General features: G+C 50.3%; 1 protein-coding gene across 2 annotated transcripts in view; it reads left to right on the forward strand.

Moving 5' to 3' along the window:
• LOC142246079 (LITAF domain-containing protein-like) overlaps positions 1-11,057 on the forward strand; it is a 74,717-nt gene extending 63,660 nt beyond the window's left edge. For both annotated transcript variants that reach the window (XM_075319099.1, XM_075319100.1), the window contains exons 3-5: positions 778-837; positions 6,067-6,229; positions 10,325-11,057. In XM_075319099.1, coding sequence (XP_075175214.1) covers positions 778-837; positions 6,067-6,229; positions 10,325-10,433 — 332 coding nt within the window. In that variant the 3' untranslated portion in view covers positions 10,434-11,057. The remainder of the gene's footprint in view (positions 1-777; positions 838-6,066; positions 6,230-10,324) is intronic.
• Positions 11,058-26,104: the final 15,047 nt, after the last annotated feature.

A 26,104-nucleotide genomic window follows, 5' to 3' on the forward strand; every position in this document is an offset into this window, starting at 1 on the left:
GGGTCGGAGTGTTGCGGCCAGGGATATTGGTGGAGGAAGTGGTTTCTGGACCGGGCCTACATGGGGTTACATGTACAGTTATTATTTATGTGTTACCTATTATTGGTTTGGGGTCGCCCGTTGGACGGCGCCCCCTTGTGTTAGAATGTTAATAATAGGTAATAAAGGCTGCTGTGGCCAATTTGTTTAACCAAGTCGCATGCAGTCGGTGTATTATTTATTAGGTTAAGTTGGGGATACTAACCATCACGACCGGAGAATCCTTCCTCAGTGGTCATGTGTGACGGGACCCTTACACCGTTTTGCAAACAATATACTTTCTCAAAATGCCATTGATGTAATGCTACAATGTTTTATCACTTTCCAACTGGCTAATTTTCAATTACGGTACTTTTTTTTCCTCTTCTTCCAAGAGCCATAACTTTTTTCCTTCCACATTGCCATAGGAGGGCTTGTTTCTTTGCAGAATAAGTTGTAGTTTTGAATGGCAGTATTAATTTTAACATTCAATTAACTGAAAAACAGGCAAACATTTCCAAGAGGGGGTTAAATTGGGAAAAAAAAAATTCAGTTCCAAAATTGTTTTTTGAGTCTTGTTTTGACATCATTCATTATTACTACCAAGCTGTTTGTGAAATTAGAGCACAATCGTGAGGCATCATGGAAATAATGTACTGTAATTGTTTTAAAGAAATAGCATCATATATATGCATGTCAGTATAAGTAACCCTTTGTTGTCCACTGTGCTTTAAATGTTTATATTTGTTTTCTATACAGGTGTTGGAGGAGCCTATCCACCCCCACCACCATATGGCGGTGGAGGGCCACAGCCCACAGGTATCGTTCACTAATTATGTGTCCATATTTGTATTTTTTGTTTGGGAGTGAATCATTTTTTCATGAGTAAATTTACAGAACAGTGTTGCACGCAATATTTTATAATATCATTAGTCTTAACTACTTGCACTACATTTTCATAATGAGCTATTAATGGTAAAAGTAAATATAAAATGGTCACTGCTAGGTCCAGAATGTGCTAATGAACCCAGGATTTAACTAGAAAGACACAATGATGTGGCCTTCCCTGCAGAAGACTGTGGCTTTCCATTAAAAAGTCGTACATTTTCTATGTCATGGAGCGTACTGCTGTATATGGCTCTAAATGAAGAACTCTGTACCAAAACATAGAGAGTGATAATATGAACGCATGTATGAAGGCTAAGAAGCAGGGGTTATAGTACTTTTCTCACTTTCATTCCGAAATAATAAACAATATGCTATATAAAATGTCTGAAATTGTCTGAAGATCGCTAAGTGTAGTACAGACAATAATAAGACCTCTCTAATAGTGGAAGAATTATTCCATAGGACCATCAGTCCCTTTCACAGAGAATAGTATTGATCTCAGGCCCCTGATGAAGCTCTAATGCACGGTGAAACATGTTGAGGGAATCATGTTGCAGTGCATTTTAATTAATGTTAAACTTTTCGGTGGTTGTAAGGAACTATTATACTGGGCAAAATTATATTATTCAAAATAAATAAATATAAATATGATAGCCTGAATAAAACCCTGGCAAAATAAAGGCACAATTATAATATATCAATATTAAATAACAATTATACAAATCAGAAATCTAAATTTAGAGCACAGAGAGTAAGAAATAAAAGTAAACTTGTGACTATGTAATTCACCATGGTAATGTGGGTTTATCTAGTGGACTTCTCTGTAGGAAGCCTTAAAGGGATGGTCTGAAATTAATATTGATTTTAATCTTAAATTGCAATCTATTGTAATAATCTGTCCTTTTTTTCTAATACACTTAAAGGGAACCTGTCACCAGTTTTGGTGTATACGCTGCGGCCACCATCACTGGGCTCTTATATACAGCATTCTAACATGCTGTATATAAGAGCCCAGGCCGCTGTGTAGAATGTAAAAATCACTTAATAATACTTACCTAAATGGCCGCTGTTGTGGAGTTGGGTCATATGGGCATCTCCGTTCTCCGGTGCCGGCCCCTAATCTTTTGGCCATCTTTGTCCTCCTTCTTCTGAAGCCTGGGTGCATGACGCGTCCTACATCATGCACACGCACAGACTTTGAGGTCCTGCGCAGTGTGTATGACGTAGGATGCGTCATGCACACAGGCTGCAGAAGGAGTACAAAGATGGCCGTAAGAGGAGGTGCCGGCACCGGAGAATGAAGACACCCATATGGCCCAACTCTACCACAGCAACCGTTTAAGTGAGTATTATGAAGTGATTTTTACGTTCTACACAGTGGTCTGGGCTCTTATATACAGCATATTAAACTGCTGTATAAAAGAGCCCAATGATGGTGGCCGCAGCTTATAGGCCCCAAAACTGGTGACAGGTTCCCTTTAATTAAAAAGTCCCTATTATTCCTTCCCTACTCTCTCTAACTGCTGTTTTCTTAACCTACTTCAGTTTTTATGACACTTCAGTTGAGAATCCTTAGTGCGTGCTGGGATATTCAAGCGGGACATTATCAACGGGAAGGGGTTATGGTCACTCATGACATCTTTAGTGACGTCCGTTTTAAGGGGCTGGTCTATTCCTTGTTTGACTGAGCATGTGTCATTTGTCAATTCCAATGTATGCTCAGTATGTGTTGCCTTTTCACTGTGTGATTTTGTTTTCATCGTACAATGATAGGGAATGGGTGAGGATACAGTAGGTGAGGGTAGAGCTGGTCATACAGCAGTATTGTGGACTGAGGGTTAGTGCAGGTTGTAGGCTTGTCGGAAGAGATGGATCTTCAGATTCATTTTGAAGGTTTCCATGGTAGGGGAGAGTCTGATATGTTATGGTAGAGAATTCCAGAGTATGGGGGAGGCATGGGAGATATCTTGTATGCAATTGTGGGAAGAGTAGATAAGAGAGGAAGAGGGGAGTAGAGAAGGAGATCTTGTGAGGATCGGAGGTTGAGTGCAGGTAAGTTCCAGGAGATTAGGTCACAGATTTATGGAGGAGGCAGGTTGTGGATGGCTTTGTATGTCATGGATAGGGTTTTGAACTAAAGTCTGTGGGCAATGGGAAGCCAATGAAGGGATTGACAGAGTGGAAAGGCCAGGAAATAACGAGGGGAGAGGTGGATTAATCGGGCAGCAGAGTTTACAATAGATTGGAGGGGTGCAAGAGTCTTAGAAGTCAGGCCACAAAGCACAAGGTTGCAATAGTCGAGGTGGGAGAGGATGACGGCATGAACTAGTGGTTTTTTTTGGCAGAATATTGGTTAGTGAATGTACGGATCCAGGAAATATTTTTGAGTTGGAGTCGGCAGGACGTAGAAACGGCTTGGATATTTGGTGTCAAGTAGAAGGCAGAGTCAAGGGTTACCCCGAGGCAGCGAGATTGTGTGACTGAAGAGTGTGAGCAGCAATTGACTCTGATGGATAGGTCTCTTGGGGCAGTTGAGTGAGATGGGGGAAAGATGATTAATTCTGTTTTGTCTACGTTAAATTTCAGAAGTCGAGAGGAGAAAAAGAATGACATAGCAGACAGAGATTGTGGGATTCTGGTTAGTAAGGAGGTGATAGTGAGTCCAGAGAAGTAGATCTGCATATTATCAGCATAGAGATGATACTGAAAGCCATAGGACTCTATGAGCTGTCCCAGGCTAATCATGCAGATGGAGAAGAGGAGGGGGGGTCAAAGAACTGAACCTTTGAGGACACCGACAGATAGGGAGCAAGATGAGGAGGTGGTGTGTGAGTGGGAGATGCTGAATGTCCGGTTTGTGAGGTATGAAGATATCCAAGATAAGGACATGTCTGTGAGACCTAGAGATGAGAAAATCTGTAATAGGTGGAAATGGTCCACTATGTCAAAGTCAGAGAGCAGGTCTAGGAGGAAGAGGAGGAGGACAGAGTAGTGTCACTTGGCTGTGGCGGTTAATAGGTCATTGGTGACTTTAGTTAGGGCAGTTTCAGATGAATGATGCAGTCGGAAGCCAGAGGGAGCAGGAGGAGAGGTGGGAGGACAGTTCAAGATGCACATGCTGTTCCAGTCGTTTTGAGGCTTAGGTGAGAAGTGATATGGGGCAATAGCTAGACACAGAGGTTGATTCAAGGGAGGGCTTTTTGAGGATCGGTGTGATCGAGACATGTGGAAAGCATGAGGGGAATACACCAGTTGTTAGTGATAGGTTGAAGAGATGGGTTAGGATCAGGATGTAGACTGTGGTGAGGTTGGGGATGAGGTGGGATGGGATCGGGTCAAGTGCACAGGTGATGAGATGTGATCTGGAGAGTAGGGAATTAAATTGCAGCATGCTCTAGTCTGGTGAGATTTATACACTACACCATGGTATGTATAAGGCCTAAAACACACTTCCGAAAAAAAAACGTCCGTGTGACACGGTCCGTTTTTCGGGTCCGTGTTCCGTTTTTTTGGGGCGTTTCTCCGGTACGTATGGCATCCGTGTGATGGCGTATGCGAGCCGTGTGCACGTGTAAAATGTCCGTGTTTGTGTGTAAAATACCCGTGTATGTGTACGTGGAATGTCCGTGTGGAATGTCCGTTTGTGTGTTGCACAATGTCGTTGATACATGTCGGCTGACAGCAGACAGAGTTGCGCGATGAGAATGAACTCGGGGGAACTTCACCCGACTTCATTGTCATGCCGCGGCTCTGTCTGTGTGCCGCGTACTGATTAGCGGTCACCTGTGAAGGATTCACCAGTGACCGCTAATCCCCCGAGTGACTGAAGTGAGCAGCCCTCTCTCATACTAACCGCTCCCCGATCACCAGCGCGGCAAGGAACAGCTGTGCAGAGAATACGCGGCAACAATTACTTTGAATATGCCGGCCGCTCATTAATCAATCTCGTATTCCCTGCTTTCCCCACCCACAGACGCCTGTGATTGGTTGCAGTCAGACACGCCCCCAATGCTGAGTGACAGCTGTCTCACTGCACCCAATCACAGCAGCCGGTGGGGGTGTCTATACTGTGCAGTAAAATAAATAAATAATTAAAAAAAGTGGCGTGCGGTCCCCCCAATTTTAATACCAGCCAGATAAAGCCATGCGGCTGAAGGCTGGTATTCTCAGGATGGGGAGCCCCACGTTATGGGGAGCCCCCCAGCCTAACAATATCAGTCAGCAGCCGCCCAGAATTGCCGCATACATTATATGCGACAGTTCTGGGACTGTACCCGGCTCTTCTCGATTTGCACCAGGGCAAATCGGGAAGAGCCGGGTACAGTCCCAGAACTGTCGCATATAATGTATGCGGCAATTCTGGGCGGCTGCTGACTGATATTGTTAGGCTGGGGAAAGCAGGGAATACGAGATTGATTAATAAGCGGCCGGCATATTCAAAGTAATTGTTGCCGCGTATTCTCTGCACAGCTGTTCCTCGCCGCGCTGGTGATCGGGGAGCGGTATGAGCCTGGGGAAGAAAAAAATCGAGCGCCAATGTAAGTATGATTGAGAACAGCAGAAAAAAATTTAAGTATACTGACTTTAATTTAAAAAAAACAAAAAATAATATCGCTAGTGTAAAAACGCACACGCACGAAACGTGCTGAACACGGACATACTCCGTGTGCGGTACATGCAGGCACGGACCCATAGATTAAAGCGGGTCCGTGCCTGCGTGCTGCTGGCCAAAAACGGACATGTCGTCCGTGTAGAAAAGCGCACACACGTACTTACCACACGGACTTACGTTCCGTGTGATTTTACGTGTGTGTGCCATCTACCATTGAATAACATGGGTCTCCGTGTGTACGTGTCTCCGGTACGTGCAAATACGTACCGCACACGTACAAATTAAACGGATGTGTGTTGCGGGTCTAAGGTAGCTAGCTCTTGCATCCATCTGCACACGGAGCCAGTCACGTTCGCCACTTGTTGACATGGTTAGTTCTCCAAGTGCGGCGCTCATCTGACCCTAACCTAAGAGCAGTTGAAGGAACATTTTTCTAGAGGTGTTTCCTTACTGATATTATGTGATTGTAGCTGCTATTACCCAAGTGTTATGCTTTCAATTTACAAAATTCTTTCATATTTATATTTTTCTTATCTTTTCCTTCGCAGTGGTGATGGCCCCTGTCACTTCAACAGTGATCTTGGGAACATCTTTTGCTGACACGCCAGTATCATGCACGTGTCCTGTGTGCCGTCAGAATGTAGTGACACGCATAGAGTATAATACAGGGCTCCTTGTCTGGCTGATATTTGGCATCCTGTGTCTGCTTGGGTAAGTACTGAAATAAAATAGACTATAATTAATTTTGCATAGGTAATAAAAAAGTGAGAGAGGTACACCTGGCTATGTTCCCACAATGTGCTTTTGATGTTGCAGATTTTCTGCAGCATTTCTGCATTTATTTGGTAAATTTGATAGCTTGTGTTTTTTATGGCATTTTCGAGTGCTTTTTTTTATGTTTTTTTATGGAGTTTTTGATGCAGCATTTTTGGATTTTGAATTTTATACACGTACAAAAGGTCAGTTTACACAGTGTGAAAGAAGCACAGAGGGCAGTAGATGTCTAAGTCCCATCCACTTTGCTTGAAAAGAAAGGCGGTGCGCTTTTTGCTCAGTGAAAATAAGCATTATCAAAATCTCACCAAAAATGTAACTCTAGGGTTTTTACTCTAAAAAGTGAAATTATTTAATAGCATTTTATAGCCCAAATCAGTATTGACTCCAAATTAAAAGAAGCGTTTAATACTACACACTTGTTTTCTCGTTTGGATGCACTAGACTGAGAAATATATATATATATACTGTATATATTACATACACCACATTAGTACCGCATTTCTACAATAAACTCATGAATTATTTCAACAATTTGTCCCTATATCAAATTAATAGACCGCACTCCCAACTAGATACATATCAAAAACATTGACCTATGTGAATGGACAAAAATAGAGTGACAACGTCAAACATTAAAACAAATTTTTATTGTAGAATATTTTTAAAAACATAATGAAATCAACAATAAACTCATGAATGTATCACTGGAAAATTAAATCAGGTTTTTACATTAAACATGTTTTTGAGGGGAAATTTTTTTCTCCATATCACAATTTTTATTAAAGGCTGCTTTACATGCTTCAATTAATCGTGCGATCACATTTGCGATCGCACCCACCCCCATCGTTTGTGCGGCACGGGCAATTTGTACTTACCTTCCAAACGACCTCGCTGTGGGCGGCGAACATCCACTTCCTGAAGGGGGAGGGGCGTACGGCGTCACAGCGACGTCACACAGCGGCCGGCCAATAGAAGCGGAGGGGCGGAGATGAGCGGGAAGTAAACATCCCGCCCACCTCCTTCCTTCAGCATTGCCGGCGGGATGCAGGTAAGCTGCAGTTCATCGTTCCCGGGGTGTCACACGGAGTGATGTGTGCTGCCTCGGGAACAATGAACAACCTGACGTTTGATTTTTTGAAAATGAGCGACGTCTCAACGATGAATGAGAAGGTGAGTATTTCTGCTCGTTCATAGCTGTCACACGCTCCAATATCACTAACGATGCCGGATGTGCATCACTTACTATGTGACCCCGCCGACATCTCGTTAGATATATCGTAGCGTGTAAAGCCCCCCTTAAGATAAGAATGAGAAATCTTGCAATTTTCACATTGGGATTTATGAAGACTCTGACTTCCTCTTGTTTCATGAAATCTACAAAAAATATTATCAGCAATGAATAGACTCAGACCTTATGTTTCATATTTAAGCATCTAACGGGCAGCACGGTGGCTCAGTGGTTAACAATGGACTGCAGTGCTCGGATCCTAGGTTCAAATCCCACCAAGGACAACATCTGCAAGAAGTTTGTATGTTCTCCTCTTGTTTGCGTGGGTCTCCTCCATGTACCTCGATTTCCGCCCACATCCAAAGACATACAGATAGGGACTCTAGATTGTGAGCCCTCTGTAAAGCGTTGCCGAATAAGATTACTATGCAATCAATGTGAAATAATATTGCATAGGTTGTTGAGAAAGTAAAGGTACCATCACACTAAGCAACATCGCTGGCAACATCGCTGCTGATGCACAACTTGCTAGCGATGTTGCTTAGTGTGACATCCAGCAACAACCTGGCCCCTGCTGTGAGGCCGTTGCTTGTTGCTGAATGTCCTGGGCCATTTTTTAGTTGTTGCTCTCCCGCTGTGAAGCACACATCGCTGTATGTGACAGCGACAGAGCAACAACTAAATGTGCAGGCAGCAGGCAGCAGGAGCCGGCTTCTGCGGACGCTGGTAACCACGGTAAACATCGGGTAACCAAGAAGCCCTTACCTTGGTTACCCGATATTTACCTTCGTTACCAGCGTCTGCCGCTCTCAGCTGTCAGTGCCGGCTCCCTGCTCTCTGCACATGTAGCTGCAGGACACATCGGGTAATTGACATCTCACCAGCGACCTCCTAGCAACTTACCAGCAATCCCTATCAGGTTGTATCGTTGTTGGGATCGCTGGTAAGTTGTTTAGTGTGACTGGGCCTTAAGGCCCCGTCACACTAAGCAACATCGCTAGCAACATCGCTGCTAACGAACAACTTTTGTGACGTTGCTAGCGATGTTGCTGTGTGTGACATCCAGCAACAACCTGGCCCCTGCTGTGAGGTCGTTGGTTGTTGCTGAATGTCCTGGGCCATTTTTTAGTTGTTGCTGTCCTGCTGTGAAGCACAGATCGCTGTGTGTGACAGCGAGACAGCAACAACTAAATGTGCAGGCAGCAGGAGCCGGCTTCTGCGGAGGCTGGTAACCAATGTAAACATCGGGTAACCAAGAAGCCCTGTCCTTGGTTACCCGATATTTACCTTTGTTACCAGCCTCCGCCGCTCTCACTGTCAGTGCCGGCTCCTGCTCCTGCTCTGTGCACATGTAGCTGCAGGACACATCAGGTTAATTAACCCGATGTGTGCTGTAGCTAGGAGAGCAGGGAGCCAGCGCTAAGCATTGTGCGCTACTCCCTGCTCTGTGCACATTTAGCTGCAGCACACATCGGGTAATTAACCCGATGTGTGCTGTAACTAGGAGAGCAAGGAGCCAGCGCTCAGTGTGCGCTGCTCCCTGTTCTCTGCACTTGTAGCTCCGTGCACTGGTAACCAAGGTAAATATCGGGTTGGTTACCCGATATTTACCTTAGTTACCAAGCGCAGCATCTTCCACGCGGCGCTGGGGGCTGGTCACTGGTTGCTGGTGAGCTCACCAGCAACTCGTGTAGCGACGCTCCAGCGATCCCTGCCAGGTCAGGTTGCTGGTGGGATCGCTGGAGCGTCGCAGTGTGACATCTCACCAGCAACCTCCTAGCAACTTACCAGCGATCCCTATCGTTGTTGGGATCGCTGGTAAGTTGCTTAGTGTGACTGGACCTTTAGGGAGCACGGTCAGGTGTGACATCTGTAAATGATTGATCCTCTGTTATCAACTGTGTTTAAAGTCATAAACAAGCCTGGGATGATAAGGAAACTGATGTAAATTTTTCCTGAAAGGACAGATAGTATGAGTCTAAAATAGCCTCTATGGTCAATGTGAAAATTGCAAGATTACAAATTTTATTTTTTATAAAAACAGTGATATATATATAAAAATAAAAAAAAAAAAATAAAAAGTGTCAAATTTTGAAAAAATACATGTAACACAAAAACCTAAGTTAAACAATATGTGATCTTCTCACAATACATTCCCTCTAATTGTGGATCACAAACTGGAGGAGAATATAAAGAGATCTTCCGGATTTTGGGGATTCTTTCCTAACCCTTGGCTTTTAATTTGTAAATCTGCACTATGTGAACACGCCTACATTTGTTTGGAACAGGCTGCAGATTTTCCTAAACCGTATATAGTTTGATGAATGATGGCAGTCGGCAGATTACTTGGATTCAGCAATAAATTAAGAGAGTACAAATAATGAAATTGCCCTAAGATTTCTTCCCAGGAGATTTAGCTCCGGTCATTGGGATGTCACAATTTGTTGTTTCTGTTGGTTGGTTCAGACCTCAGACCGAACTTGAAGCTATTGGTCCAGAATGTAGAATGTGTACCAAGGCCTTTGCACTGCTACAGTATTATATGCTATATCTGTATAACACTCGTGTCCTTTGAGGGCAGAAGGTCTTTGGAGCGTCTTCAGGCTCCAGCGCAGGTCTCTAGAAAACTAGTCACGCTTACTTATTAATCTGTCATTTTCTTTGGCAATATTGCAATATGTCTAATCAACAATATGTAACAAATGATCAAAATCTTCATGGGAATCCCAAACAGGACTGTGGCTGCTTATTTTCTATGAAATCTGTATTTTTGTATTAACTGATTGTGTTTTCTTCCATAGTTGCTGGTTAGGATGCTGCCTGATTCCTTTCTGTCTGGACAGCTGTAAGGATGTCGACCATTACTGCCCCAACTGCAATCATCACCTATCGAAATACAAAAGGCTTTGAATAAGATTCGTTAAAGGGACTGTTCAGGACGTGTATATTGATAGCCATTCCATAGGGTAGGTAATCAATATCTCATTGGTGAGGATGCGACACCCAACAGCCCTGCCGATCAGCTGTCCCTGGTGCTGGCGACAGCTGGATGTGATCAGTTGTTGAGTTGCTCCATTTCCAGTATACTGGTTGTGACTATGTACTACACATTCACCTCCTATTGATTCAAATAGGGGGATGTGTAGTACTCGGCTGCGGCATCTATACCGCTGATGATGCTGTGCAGCTTCACAACTGAGCACTTCCAGCTGCTGATAGCACCGGGAGCGATCGATTGTCAGGAGAGACAAATGTCGCAACACCAGTGTTCACAAGAAACATTAATGTAAAAGTCCTGGACAATCCCTTAAACTGTGCACAAAAAAAGAATATTTCCTCATTCCAGTAAAATATAAAGATATTACGTCAATAATTATATTCAATATAAAAATGATCTCCTGAGAATGTGATCTGGTTTACTAATCATATGCCTTGTGGATTTTATATTGCACTGTTTTTGTCCTGTTTATATTCCTTTACATGTTCATTTGGAAAGTTTACCCAACTTTTATAAAGAATTATTATTTCCAGCGATCTTGTCTGGTTTCTTATTTTGGCTCGGCTAAATTATTGGAAAATAAAATTGCAATCGTATTGTACTTATAATTTTACACTATAAAATAACTGCAATTAGTAACAAATGGCCGCTTGACAAATTAATGGCTGAAAGAGGGGTCTGTTTTTTAACACTATTTTTATTTGGTTTTTCAAATAAACATACAGAAAAAAAAACATACTGTATATACACACGAGAAAGCAAGATGGGTCTATATGGAATCTACTTCACATAAGTTCCATGGATTGGCATTCCTCGCTTGTTATGGGCCGATACTTTACCTTTGCATGACTTTGCTGGTTTTTTTTAATTTATCAATTTAGTAAAACTTGTATCCTAAAGGCCGCTTTACATGCTGCGATATCGTGACCGATATCGCTAGCGTGCGTACCCGCCCCCATCGGTTGTGCGACACGGGCAAATCGCTGCCTGTTGCGCACAACATCGCGCGGACCCGTCACACTACTTAGCTGCCTACCGACGTCACTGTGCCTCCTTTCTAAGGGGGCGGTTCTTTCGGCGTCATAGCAACATCACAGCAGCGTCACTGAACCGCTGCCCAATAGAAGCGGAGGGGTGGAGATGAGCGGGACGTAACATCCCGCCCACCTCCTTCCTTCCTCATTGCCGGCGGCCACAGGTAAGGTGAGGTTCCTCGTTCCTGCGGTGTCACACATAGCGATGTGTGCTGCCGCAGGAGCGACGAACTACTTTGTACACCGATCAGCAGCGATATTTGAGAATGGACCCCCATGTCACCGATGAGCGATTTTGAACGTTTTTTCGACGATTCAAAATCGCTCATAGGTGTCACATTCAAAGACATCGCTAAAGCGACCAGATGTGCGTCACAAATTCCGTAACCCCAACGAGATCGCTCGGGCGATGTCGCAGCGTGTAAAGCCCGCTTAAGGCTAAAAAAGCCACTGAAGTTTGTGCCAAATTAAGAGGTGCATAGTTCTTGATAAATTCAGTGTCCACTAATCTCAATAGACTTTTGAAATTGTGGGCTGGTGTTGTGCAATTATTATTTTTCTCGCTCACTATCTACCGTATTCCCTATCATCAAAATGTGGGAAGGGAGATATGTATATGAATGTATAAAATAAAATAAATGTAGCCTTTTTTTTAATGATAATAGGCTGTACTATTAATTCTAACAAAAGTAAGTAAAATTAAAATAACTTTCCACAACTTCAAGCTGCAGTGAGTCACTAAACGTAGTCTGACAGCTATTAGACATACTTATAAAATTGTGAATCAATATAATTTTCACCACTTTATTACCCTATCCACTAAGACATACTCACTTTTTAGAAAAATTGCATCTTGAACAAGAAACCCTAAAAATTGCCTTACACACATTAAATCCCCCTTAGCTGTATTGTTTTATGCCACATGGAAGCACCATACACATTTGTGTGCCTACTGCCTGTAAATCTGCATTGCAACATTGAGTATTACTTATTGTTGTATATTTATAAAGATAGGCGTGTTTGTCAAATAATTGCTAGCCAAACATCCCAATGCCTCACTTCTTAATTCCCTTGTAAATATTTGTAAACTAGAGGGTGGCCCGGTTCTACGCATCGGGTATTCTAGAATTTACGTATTGTGTAGTTCATGTATGATTTTTGTTATATATATAGATGTTGTTGTGTGTAGTTACCAAGTGTTTGTGTAGGGCGCTGTACATGTTCTGGGTGTTGTCTGGGTGTGGCGGGGGGTGAGAGCGGTGTTGTATTTGTGTCGTGTTTTGTGTCGTTATTTATGGAGCGCTGTGTGTCTGTAGCGTTGTGTGTGTGTGTGTGTGTTGCGCGGTTTGTGTGTGTGTGGTGTGTTTTGGTGGAGGTATGTTTTGTGCAATGTGTGTGTTGTGCGGTATGTGCGTATATTTATGTATGCCGCGGTGTTTGTGTGTTGGGTGTTGTGTGTTGTCACGAACCACCGGGGGGGGTCACTCAGAAATCCCCCGCGCTGGCTACCAGTACGTCACAATCGGGGGGTAACAAGTGGGTGTCACCCCTCCTTTATACCTCCCGACCGACAGACAGAGCACGTGACGTGCTCTCTAGCGCCCCTCTTATAGTCAGGCCAATTATGGAATTGCCCGACAATAAGCAAGGAGGCCGCTATACTACTTATGCCGATTATTGAAGGGTCCCCGGTGAGAGTAGGGTATATATTCCCCCGACCTCCGCGGGCGGAATATATAAAACCTCCCCGAATCTCACTGGCCTCCCCACAATAATCCTTGGCACAACTCGCTGCCACCAACCGCTTCACGGTAACTATTAGCCGAACACACAGACGTGGGATTCAAGATCGAGATAACAGAACAGCCCAAGATTAATTATATAATTTAATCAGCCTAAAGCACACTAGAAACTACAATATATACAATAGGGAATCTACAGAATATACATATGTCAGAGTACAGTTACAGATAAAGCATGGTTTACAAACAGGCATACACAGCTCCAGCAGTTACCTTGTGCGTCTGGCCACAGGGGGGCGCTGTAGACCAGGTTTCTAGGATCCTTCCCACAGATGTTTCCTACACGTGACCCCCGGCGAAAGAACACTGGAAAATGGCCGAAGTAGGGTTATCAACCTGGGCAAATCCAGGTCCCCTCCTACCTTAGTGACCTCACAGGGAAGCACTGCCACTCCCCCTGCATAGAGTCAGAGTAATATCCCAAAAGGGGCTATTACCTGCAACTCCGGACTGGGAGGTCCGATCGGGATGGTTCTGGTGCCATCAGATCCGCCCGGGTCCCCTCTGCATTTTGAGTCCACGCACGACTCATTTACCGGACTCCTACTAGCAGTTCTCTATATCTCGCCGCCCCAGGGTGCCATATACACTCCGAGGATATGCCCAGATTCGGCTCGAAGTCCCGATTTTAACGATGTAGGGGGTGTATGGCTGAGACGCACGGTAATATCATAACTGGGTATGATATTACGGAGCCAGCAGTATGCTCTCCTGTGGTGATTAGTTTCCTTTTGGTTTTGCCAGGTCACTGTCCACTTTCTTTGATGAGCGGACACAGCTCCCAGGGGCTCTTCCTCTCTCTCTTTGTTTTAGAGGCCTGAGGGAACACTAATCTCCATATCAGAGGAGATGGCTGTTAAAGGTGTAAGTGGAACACAGACCAGTTCCTTTGACACCTATCTGCTAAACAAACCGTTTATCCCTGTGGTAAATTTCTGCTTGAAGGAGTTGTGTGAAGGAAAGGGGGGGTGACACCAGGAGAGGGCTTCCTGACATAACTTGAATATCATGATTTATCGTCATATCTCCGGATTTACCTCACACCTCCCCCCTTTTGAGGGCGCTAGGGGGCAGCACACTCCGGTGTTCCCCCGTGCGCCCGTCCGCGACCTCTCCTTGTCGGGACAGCCCGTCTGCGTTACCGTGGTCACGGCCCCTTTTGTGTCGAATGGTGAAGTTGTATTGCTAGAGCGCCAGGCTCCATCGCAACAACCTGCCATTCGTCCCGGAGACAGTGTGTAACCAGCTGAGGGGATTGTGGTCCGTCTCCACGATGAAGTGGCGCCCGTATAGATAGGGTTGCAGACGCTGCAGAGCCCACACTATGGCTAGGCATTCCTTCTCCATTGTGGAATAGGCCACTTCCCTCGGTAACAGCTTCCTGCTCAGGTACAAGACTGGGTGCTCTTGGCTCGCAGAGTCCACCTGGCTGAGTACCGCACCGAGGCCGAAGTCACTGGCGTCGGTCTGTACTACAAACGGCCGCGTGAAGTCGGCTGCCTGTAGCACGGGCGGGCTGGACAGGGCGTCCTTTAGGGCCCGGAAGGCTGTCTCGCAGTCCACTGTCCAATCGACTGCAGAGGGCAGCTTCTTCTTGGTGAGGTCCGTCAAGGGCTTTGCCAGGCTACTATAGCATGGAACAAACCTCCTATAGTACCCAGCGGTCCCCAAGAAGGACATCACCTGCTTCTTGGTCCTGGGGGTGGGCCAGGATGCGATGGCTTCCACTTTCTCAGGCTCGGGCTTCAGTGTTCTCCCGCCTACCCGGTGACCGAGGTACTGGACCTCGCTCATGGCCAGCTGACACTTTCCCGGCTTGATGGTCAAACCTGCCTGGTGGACCCGCCTGAGCACCTGTGCTAGATGCTCTAGGTGATCTTCCCAGGTGGGACTGAAGACGGCAATGTCATCCAGGTACGCGGCCGCGTACCCTTCAAGTCCCTTGAGCAGGGTGTTGACCATCCGCTGGAAAGTGGCAGGGGCATTCCTCATCCCGAATGGCATCACCGTGGACTCGTACAGTCCAAATGGGGTAGTAAAGGCGGAGCGTTCCCTGGCCTTGCGAGTCAGGGGGATCTGCCAATATCCCCGGCTCAGGTCCATGATGGTCAGGTACTGAGCCCCGGCCAACTGATCGAGCAGGTCATCGATGCGTGGCATTGGGTACGCATCGGCGACCGTGACAGCATTGAGCCCCCTGTAGTCCACGCAGAACCGAGTGGTTCGGTCCTTCTTAGGGACGAGGACTACAGGCGAGGCCCAAGCGCTGTTGGATGCCTGGATCACCCCCAGCTTCAGCATCTCGTCAATCTCCTGGCGCATGTGTTGCTGCACCTCCAGGGAGACCCGATATGCTGAACGCCGGATCGGGGGATGATCCCCAGTGTCCACGTGATGGACAGCCAAGTCAGTCCTTCCGGGCTGGTTGGTAAACAACCCCCGGAAGGGGTGTAGGGTGGCCCACAGCTGGGACCGTTGGTCCTCCAAGAGCTGGTGGCCAACCTCCACATCCTCAATGGATCCGCCTGCCCTAACCTGGGCTAGCATATCCAAGAGGGTTTCCGCTTCTCCCTCCTCGGGCAAGTTGCACACGGGGAGCGCACATGCCTCCCGCTCATGATGTGCCTTCATCATGTTCACATGGAAGGGCTTCCGCCTTCCACGGGCAGGGTCCAGGGTGACCAGGTACGTCACAGGGTTGAGCTGCTGGTACACGAGGTATGGGCCTTCCCAGGCTGCCTGAAGCTTGTCCTGTGGTACGGGGACCAGTACCCACACCTTTTGACCCACTTGGTAGGTCCTCTCACAAGCGTTCTGGTCGTACCAACGCTTCTGATCGGCCTGGGCTTGAGCCATATTGTCGTGTACCAGTTGCGTCAAGGCCTGCATTTTGTCCCGGAAGCGCATGACATACTCGATAACCGACACTCCAGGGGTGGCCAAATCCCCTTCCCAAGCCTCTTTCACCAGAGCCAGGGGGCCCCGCACACGTCGCCCGTACAGGAGCTCAAACGGTGAGAATCCTGTTGAGGCCTGTGGAACCTCCCGGTAAGCAAATAACAGGTGTGGGAGATACCGCTCCCAGTCACGCCCATGGGAGTCGACCAACATCTTAAGCATCTGCTTTAAGGTGCCATTGAACCGCTCGCACAGGCCATTAGTCTGTGGATGGTACGGGCTGGCCACCAGATGTCGCACCTGGACTTGCTTACAGAGGGCCTCCATCAGCTGGGACATGAATTGGGTCCCCCGGTCAGTGAGCATTTCCTGGGGAAAACCCACTCGGGAGAAAATCTCCAGCAATGCGGTGGCCACCTTGTCAGCCCGAATGGACGACAAGGCCACTGCTTCTGGGTACCGGGTGGCATAGTCCACTACCGTCAGTATGAAGCGTTTCCCGGAGCTGCTGGGGATGGCCAGCGGGCCGACCAGATCCACAGCCACCCTCCTGAAAGGCTCATCGATGATTGGCAGAGATACCAGTGGGGCTTTGGGGTGTGGCCCCGCCTTCCCCACTCTCTGACAGGTTTCACACGAACGGCAGTAGGCAGCCACATCGGCCCCCATTTTTGGCCAGTAGAAATGCTGGTTTAACCTGGCCTTGGTCTTAGCGATCCCTAGGTGTCCGGCCATCGGAATCTCATGTGCGATCCGCAACAACTCCGTCCGGAACGGATAGGGTACCACCAACTGTCGGTCCCTGGGCCACGCCTCCGGTGAACCCTGCTGGACCGTGGCCCGGTACAGCCGTCCTTGGTCCCAGACCACTCGCTCCGGGTCCGAGTCCGAGGGAGGCTGTGCCGCCTGCTCCTTAAGAGCTTTCAGGCTGTCGTCAGCTTCTAACGCTGCCTGAAACCCCTGACTAGATGTGGCCAGAATCGACGAGACTGTCACATCTTCGGTCAGTACCCCGGGACCTGTGTCCTGGCCTCCACCTGACTCGGCTGCCACTGGGTCAGAAGGGGAAGAGCTATCGGACCTCTGGGAGGCCCCTTGGCTTCCAGCACTCCCACTGCGGGTGACAGCGGCCACAGCCGCTGCGACCGTGGGTCGTGCCTGCTCCTCCTCCGTTCCTGACCAAGTCGCCGGTTCAGGCAGACCTACCTGGCTTCCTGACACCCCGGTTGTGGGGGAACCATGCACCGAGATCTTACCTGGGAGCACTTCCGCTCCTGGACCGGCCCCAATCTCACCTGCCTGTTCCCCTCCTGCAGCAACAGAACCCCGCTGTGAAATCTCTGGGGACCCCACATTTGCTGTGGTAGCCCCCACCCCACACACTGGTCCTCCCCCTGCAGCACCCTGCTCTCTGCTTATCCCTGCAGAGGGCAGCAGATCCCAGCTCACTGGCTGATTACTTGTAGAGGCATGGTCACACCTTTCTCTGACCCCCTCCCCTGTCACAGCTGCAGCTGTGTGTGTGTCTATGGTGTCTATGCAAGCAGAAATATCAGAGTTCACTCCCTCCTCCCTTACATCATTCATAGATAACACATTAACATTGTCCGGAGGCCTGTCAGTACTGGCTGAAGGTTCAGCCCTTGGGGGGGGCCCAAACTGGGAGGTTATCTGCCCCAAATCTGTCCCAAGTAGCACGTTTGCAGGGATCCGATCAGTTACCCCCACCTCTCTCACCCCTCGCCCTGCGCCCCAGTCCACATAAATGCCAGCAACAGGCAGCGCCGGGTCAATGCCTCCAATCCCGGAGACAGCGAGGGTTTTTCCAGGGATCAAGTCTTGGGGGGACACCATCTCAGGCCGCACCAGAGTCACCTCCGAGGCGCTGTCTCGCAGTCCTATGGTCACAGACCGGCCGACGGTGACAGGTTGGAAGCTGTCCAGGGACCTACCACCACCCCCACCCACACAATACACCTTGGGCGGCCCTTGGGACGGGGACGGAGCCGGGGCCTTGGGACGCTGAGGGCACATGGCCTTGAAGTGTCCAGGTAGGTTGCACTGGTGGCACCGTCTTGGTTCTGCCACGGGCCTGGAGAGGGGAGTTGAGGGGGACACCCCCTGCAGTCTAGGGGCAGGTGGGGCAGTCGCAGAGTTCATCTTACCCCCTCTCCAGGTGCTGCTGGTGGCTGCTCTCCTGGCCTCAGGAGCCCGATTGTTGGTGTAGTCATCGGCCAGGGCAGCTGTAGCCGTGGATCCCTTTGGCTTCTGGTCTCGGATGAACTGGCGGAGATCCTCAGGGCAGTTCCACAAGAGTTGCTCCGTGATGAACAAGTCCAGGATCTCCGGTCCGGTGGAAAGCTGCAGGCCTTGGGTCCAGTGGTCGGCAGCTCGGGCAAGTGCCCGCCGGTGGTCAGCCCAGGAGTCCTTTGGTCCCTTCTGCAGGGTCCGGAACTTCTTGCGGTAGGACTCCGGAGTGAGGTTGTACTGTTGGATCAGGGCCCGCTTGATTGTGTCGTAGCCCTGATCTGCCTCAGTAGGCAAGTCCCCAAGGATTTCCAGGGCCTTACCCCTTAAACGGGGGGTCAGGTATTTGGCCCACTGGTCCTTGTCCAGATGGTGCTGCAAGCAAGTCCGTTCAAAAGCAGTCAGGAAAGAGTCCAAGTCTCCATCCTTCTCCAGCACTGGGAAGTCCTCAACACGGACCTTTGGAAGTTTGGTGTCTTGAAGGTCACGTGTGGCTGATGAGGGCTGGAGCTGAGCTAGCTGCAGCCGGAGGTCACGCTCTGCCTGTCGCTCTCGCTCCGCAGCCTCACGTTCTGCCCTGCGCTCCGCCATGAGTTCCTTGTAGCCCTCCCGGTCTCCAGCCTGGAGTAGGGCCATAGCCATTTGAAGAAGGCTATCCGAGCCTGCCAGGCTCGGTGGAATGGCACGTGGTGATCTGCGGCCCGCTGCGGAGCCTGGTGATTCACTGTCCATTTCAGAGCGGAGAACTGGCATCTGGCTCGTTGAGGACCCTTGGGCGAGCTCCTCCTCATTTTGTCCAGCAGTCCCAGGTTGTGCGATGTCCTCTGCAGAGCTGTTCTCTGGCGTCGGGCTCCTGGAGGGCTCGTGGACAACCTCCTCATCGTCTCTGGCCTGAGCATCGGCCATTCCTTTGGCTTTGCTCCTGGTGCCATCAGCCATTCTTGCAGACTTTTGGTCACTGACACAGAACTGACACCTGATGCGCCCACACACCCTACAGTATCTGCACTCTGACACTCTAGTGTTGGTCTGGTCTGAAGACCCCAGCAGCCACAGCTGCTGCAGGCAGTCTTTAGTGTCTGGGAGTATGGGTCTCACACTCACACACACTATTATCTCGATCCCACCGCTATGCCACCAATATGTCACGAACCACCGGGGGGGGTCACTCAGAAATCCCCCGCGCTGGCTACCAGTACGTCACAATCGGGGGGTAACAAGTGGGTGTCACCCCTCCTTTATACCTCCCGACCGACAGACAGAGCACGTGACGCGCTCTCTAGCGCCCCTCTTATAGTCAGGCCAATTATGGAATTGCCCGACAATAAGCAAGGAGGCCGCTATACTACTTATGCCGATTATTGAAGGGTCCCCGGTGAGAGTAGGGTATATATTCCCCCGACCTCCGCGGGCGGAATATATAAAACCTCCCCGAATCTCACTGGCCTCCCCACAATAATCCTTGGCACAACTCGCTGCCACCAACCGCTTCACGGTAACTATTAGCCGAACACACAGACGTGGGATTCAAGATCGAGATAACAGAACAGCCCAAGATTAATTATATAATTTAATCAGCCTAAAGCACACTAGAAACTACAATATATACAATAGGGAATCTACAGAATATACATATGTCAGAGTACAGTTACAGATAAAGCATGGTTTACAAACAGGCATACACAGCTCCAGCAGTTACCTTGTGCGTCTGGCCACAGGGGGGCGCTGTAGACCAGGTTTCTAGGATCCTTCCCACAGATGTTTCCTACACGTGACCCCCGGCGAGAGAACACTGGAAAATGGCCGAAGTAGGGTTATCAACCTGGGCAAATCCAGGTCCCCTCCTACCTTAGTGACCTCACAGGGAAGCACTGCCACTCCCCCTGCATAGAGTCAGAGTAATATCCCAAAAGGGGCTATTACCTGCAACTCCGGACTGGGAGGTCCGATCGGGATGGTTCTGGTGCCATCAGATCCGCCCGGGTCCCCTCTGCATTTTGAGTCCACGCACGACTCATTTACCGGACTCCTACTAGCAGTTCTCTATATCTCGCCGCCCCAGGGTGCCATATACACTCCGAGGATATGCCCAGATTCGGCTCGAAGTCCCGATTTTAACGATGTAGGGGGTGTATGGCTGAGACGCACGGTAATATCATAACTGGGTATGATATTACGGAGCCAGCAGTATGCTCTCCTGTGGTGATTAGTTTCCTTTTGGTTTTGCCAGGTCACTGTCCACTTTCTTTGATGAGCGGACACAGCTCCCAGGGGCTCTTCCTCTCTCTCTTTGTTTTAGAGGCCTGAGGGAACACTAATCTCCATATCAGAGGAGATGGCTGTTAAAGGTGTAAGTGGAACACAGACCAGTTCCTTTGACACCTATCTGCTAAACAAACCGTTTATCCCTGTGGTAAATTTCTGCTTGAAGGAGTTGTGTGAAGGAAAGGGGGGGTGACACCAGGAGAGGGCTTCCTGACATAACTTGAATATCATGATTTATCGTCATATCTCCGGATTTACCTCACATGTGTGTGCAGCGTTGTCTGTGTGTGTGGGTGTCTGTGTAGGGCGGTGTTTGTGGTTCCCAGTGTGTGTGTGTGTTGTGCAGTGCGCGTGTGTGTGTGTGTGTTGGGGGCAGGTGTGCACCTCCCATCTTGCTCCATCCCCCATGCTGCGCACCCCCCATTGTGCTCCATCCCCCATGCTGCGCACTCCCCATCGTGCTCCATCCGCCATGCTGCGCACTCCCAAACGTGCTCCATCCGCCATGCTGCGCACTCCCAAACGTGGTCCATCCGCCATGCTGCGCACTCCCAAACGTGCTCCATCCGCCATACTGCGCACTCCCCATCGTGCTGCATCCCCCATGCTGCGCACTCCCCATCGTGCTCCATCCGCCATGGTGCGCACTCCCAAACGTGCTCCATCCGCCATGCTGCGCACTCCCAAACGTGATCCATCCGCCATGCTGCGCACCCCCCATCGTGCTCCATCCACCATGCTGCGCACTCCAAAACGTGCTCCATCCGCCATGCTGCGCACTTCCAAACGTGCTCCATCTGCCATGCTGCGCACTCCCAAACGTGCTCCATCCGCCATGCTGCGCACTCCCAAACGTGCTCCATTCGCCATGCTGCGCACTCCCAAACGTACTCCATCCGCCATGCTGCGCACTTCCAAACGTGCTCCATCCGCCATGCTGCGCACTCCCCAACGTGCTCCATCCGCCATACTGCGCACTCCCAAACGTGCTCCATCCGCCATGCTGCACACCCCCCATCGTGCTCCATCCACCATGCTGCGCACTCCAAAACGTGCTCCATCCGCCATGCTGCGCACTCCCCAACGTGCTCCATCCGCCATGCTGCGCACTCCCAAACGTGCTCCATCCGCCATGCTGCGCACTCCCAAACGTGCTCCATCCGCCATGCTGCGCACTCCCAAACGTGCTCCATCCGCCATGCTGCGCACTGCCAAACGTGCTCCATCCGCCATGCTGCGCACTCCCAAACGTGCTCCATCCGCCATGCTGCGCACTCCCCAACGTGCTCCATCCGCCATACTGCGCACTACTAAACGTGCTCCATCCGCCATACTGCGTACTCCCCATCGTGCACCATCCACCATGCTGCGCACTCCCAAACATGCTCCATCCGCCATGCTGCGCACTCCCAAACGTGCTCCATCCGCCATGCTGCGCACTCCCAAACGTGCTCCATCCGCCATGCTGCGCACTCCCAAACGTGCTCCATCCGCCATGCTGCGCACTCCCAAACGTGGTCCATCCGCCATGCTGCGCACTCCCAAACGTGCTCCATCCCCCATGCTGCGCACTCCCCATCGTGCTCCATCCCCCATGCTGCGCACCTCCCATCGTGCTCCATCCTCCATGCTGCACCAGCATCAGCCTCTCTGCCCGCAGCATCAGCCTCTCTGCCCGCAGCATCAGCCTCTCTGCCCACAACATCAGCCTCTCTCCTCCCAGCATCAGCCTCTCTCCTCCCAGCATCAGCCTCTCTCCTCCCAGCATCAGCCTTTTCTGTCCCTAGCATCAGCCTCTCTCCTCCCAGCCTACCCCAGCCTCAGCCTCCCCCAGCATCAGCCTCTCTTCTCTCAGCCTCCCCCTCCCAGCCTTCCCCAGGATCAGCCTCTCTCCTCCCAGCCTCCTCCAGCACGCCGTGCTCCTCTGCCGACACAGATCCGATCGCGCACACACACACACACACACACACACACACACACACACACCCGATCGCATACACTCACACACACCCGATCGCATACACTCACACACACCCGATCGCATACACTCACACACACCCGATCGCATACACTCACGCACACACACATTGACGATATTGCACATACGCGCTCACACTCACAACATCCGGAGATACCACATGCTTCTGGCCATGTGATCCTCCGGCAGGTCCTGGAAGTTCACTGCACAGTATCGCCGCCGAGAAGCAAGCGATATCCCAGGATGTTGTGAGTGTGTGGATGCGATGTGATGTGTGTGTGAGGTGTGTGTGAGAGTGAGTGTGATCTGATGTGTGTGTGTGTGCGTGCGTGTGTGTATGTTCCGCCGCTGCAGGACCTTGCTGCGCTGGTAACTATGCTACCATGGTTACCAGCGTATCCCATCCCCCGCTCGCACGGGAACCACACCAGCATACGGCGGCAACCCCAGCAATGCGAGGGTATGTGTCGGCTGGGTCGGCGGCGTACACTGATGTGGGCTCCCGGGGGTACAGTACTCACCTGGGAGTCGTGGCTCCGTGTCTGTTGGTTCGGGGAATGCGTGCGGGGGGCGGGGCCAGAGCGAGCGTGCATTGCGTGAGGGGGGCGGGGCGTGGGCGAGCGGCCAATCCTCGCCCATGAGTGAAAAGGGAGGGGAGTTGGATTTTTGGGATGGATGGAGTGTTCGTGACGCCACCCACGGGTTGTGGTGGCGGTGGGCACCACCGCTGCTGGTGACGGGGTTCCCGGGAGCGATGGCGGGGAGCAGCTAGGTGTTGGCCTCTCCGTGGGTAGGGGCTGGTGGTCCCGGGGCCTGGTAGGAGGTTGAATTCCTCAGGATGGGTTTTGGCAGGCTGCAGGGTCGCGGTGCAGCGCAGCGCGGTGCCGGATGGCACTGGTGTACTCACTCAGACACAGATGGACAGAGTCTCTGGTAAACCAAACGCCTGGATGGACGGGGCCCGCAGCCGGCTGCGGTGTTTTCCCTGGACGGGTTGATGGTGGCTGTCGTTCCCTGCACCTGTGTTTTGTGTTTTGACCCCAATGCCTGGGCACCGGGAGTCCGCTCCCCGACGTATATGTGCCGGAGGAGCCCATTTGCCCGCAGACGCTGGCCCTTTGGATCTCTGGCCCTTGGCGGTGGCACTTATCCGGAACGGTTGGGCTGTTGCGTTCAATCGGGACTTGGGTGGGAATGAACTCCTGAGGTCCAGACAGCAATCAGAGAATTTGACTAAAGGTTGACTTTAAGCCTAGTCAGGGTCTGAGTACCCTGCCTGGTCCTTGGCTCCAATCTGCTCCCCGGTTCGGTACCGGCGGGCCACCGCCCGACCCTGGTCCTACGGTTCCGCTGACCTTCGCCAACTCCTGCAGACGGCCACCACCGTCTGCCGACCTTGCTGAATGTGCCTGGGTTCCGACCCAGACACCAACAGTTTTCACTCCTCACTCACTACAGACCACAACTGGACTGACTACTGTGTTTTTCCCGCCTCCAGGCTGTGAACTCCTCGGTGGGTTGGGCCAACCGCCTGGCTCCACCCCACTTTGTGTGGACATCAACCCTGGAGGGTGGCAACAAGGGTTTAATATTTGACTGGTGTGCCCTGTCCAGGGAAGGGGGTGTCTGGTGTTGTGTAGTGACCTGTGACCCCTGGGGTCCAGGGCATCACATTCCCCCTTGGTTTAATGCAGACCATCCGCGGGCTGCCCGTACACCACCGGTTTTATTTTTCTGAAAAGATATAAACACGGGAACAAAACATGTAAAAACATTAAGCATTTCTTTAATTTCTTCCCTTACGGGAGGCACATTCTTAAACTGTTACAAACGGAACATTTTTATTAATAACAGGGAACGGGTCCATGTCCTTCCGCTTTCCCACCCAAGCAACCTAGATCTTGATGCTGCCCCTAAGAAATGGGCAGCACCCCTTTTCCCCAGTCCGGAAACAGGAACCTGGCCCAGGCTACCCAAGCGGGAACCGGTACGGTGTCTCGCACCCGGCAGTCACTCAGGGGCCCCACGTCCAAGGGGACACCTGACCCGGAGGATGGTCACCGGTCCTGGTGGTGACCGGACCCCAGCCTGCTCTGCTGCGGGTCCTTCCTCCAATCAGCCTCTCCGGAAACTGGCAGTTGCGGGAAGGGCAAGTGGGACAGATTATTTACAAACTCAATAGTTTTTGGGTGGCCTGCAAGTTCTCGGCCGTGTTCTTTGGGGAGTAGGGACAACAGGGGCAACACCAGTCCCAACGGGAACGGGCGCTTCAACAGCTCAGCGCTGCCATAAAATAAACATAGGTGGTCCCAACGGGGACTGTCCTTTAGCCTTAACTTTGCAAATCAGGTGAAAGCCTCGGGTGATTAGTGCTCATTCATCCAGCTATTTACGCTATTTACGCTATCAACATCTTGCACCCCTAAATGTGGACCTCCTGGGCCCAGTGTTGTCAGTGGGAGGTGATGTGACAGAGGAGACAACTGCTCCCTCTTCCCGTGTGTCAGGTGTGGCAGGTAGAGACCTACGGGGGCATAGGATAGGTGCATCCCTGGGTGCCTGTTCGGGTGGCTCGCTGGCAGGCGTCTCCGTCTCTCTTTCTTTCACAGGTTGTGGGAACGTTATCACGGAAACTATCACCACGCCATTCTGCATAGGCCAGTCCGCCCATTACGTGAAGTCGCCCATTACGGTATGAATCACTTCTTCCCTCTTTTCCCCACTCGGCACGGGAGCCGGAGTCTCATCTACCAGCCTTAGGGGATCTGGACATCTCTTCAGGTGGTCCCTGGAGATGGTAGCTGTGGTCTTCCCCTGGTTGCGACTGATCAAATAAGTTTTTTCATTTTCCCATCCAGTGGGTTGTACAGCGTATGGGGTCCTCTCCCACTGGTCATCGAGTTTATGTGTCCTTCTTTTGCGCTTTAGCACCACATCCCCGGGTACAAAGGGGGCAGCCAGAGCCCGCTTGTTAAAGTGCTGCTCTTGTTTTTCTCGGCTCTGGCACAGATTCCTTTCCACATATTCATGGACTTGTCGATACTGCATCTGTCACTTGGCATCCCAGTGGTTAGTGGAGGAGAGGGCTTCTGGTTCTTCTATGTCCATCTCCAGGTCTACGGGCAGCCGTCCCGGTCAGGCTCTTATTAGATATGCCGGCGTGCGCTTGGTGGAGCCACAGGGGATGTTATTGTACATGTAAAGCAGGTCAGGTAACTTCTCAGGCCACAGGTTCCTCTCCTCCAGCGGCAGTGTCTTGAGGAGGTTCAGGACCAGGTGGTTCATTTTCTCACACATCCCGTTGGTCTGGGCATGGTATGGCGTAGTCCGAATCTTCTTACACACATACAAGTGACAGA

This window comes from Anomaloglossus baeobatrachus, chromosome 7 (assembly GCF_048569485.1).
Source record: "Anomaloglossus baeobatrachus isolate aAnoBae1 chromosome 7, aAnoBae1.hap1, whole genome shotgun sequence".
Taxonomy (NCBI): domain Eukaryota; kingdom Metazoa; phylum Chordata; class Amphibia; order Anura; family Aromobatidae; genus Anomaloglossus; species Anomaloglossus baeobatrachus.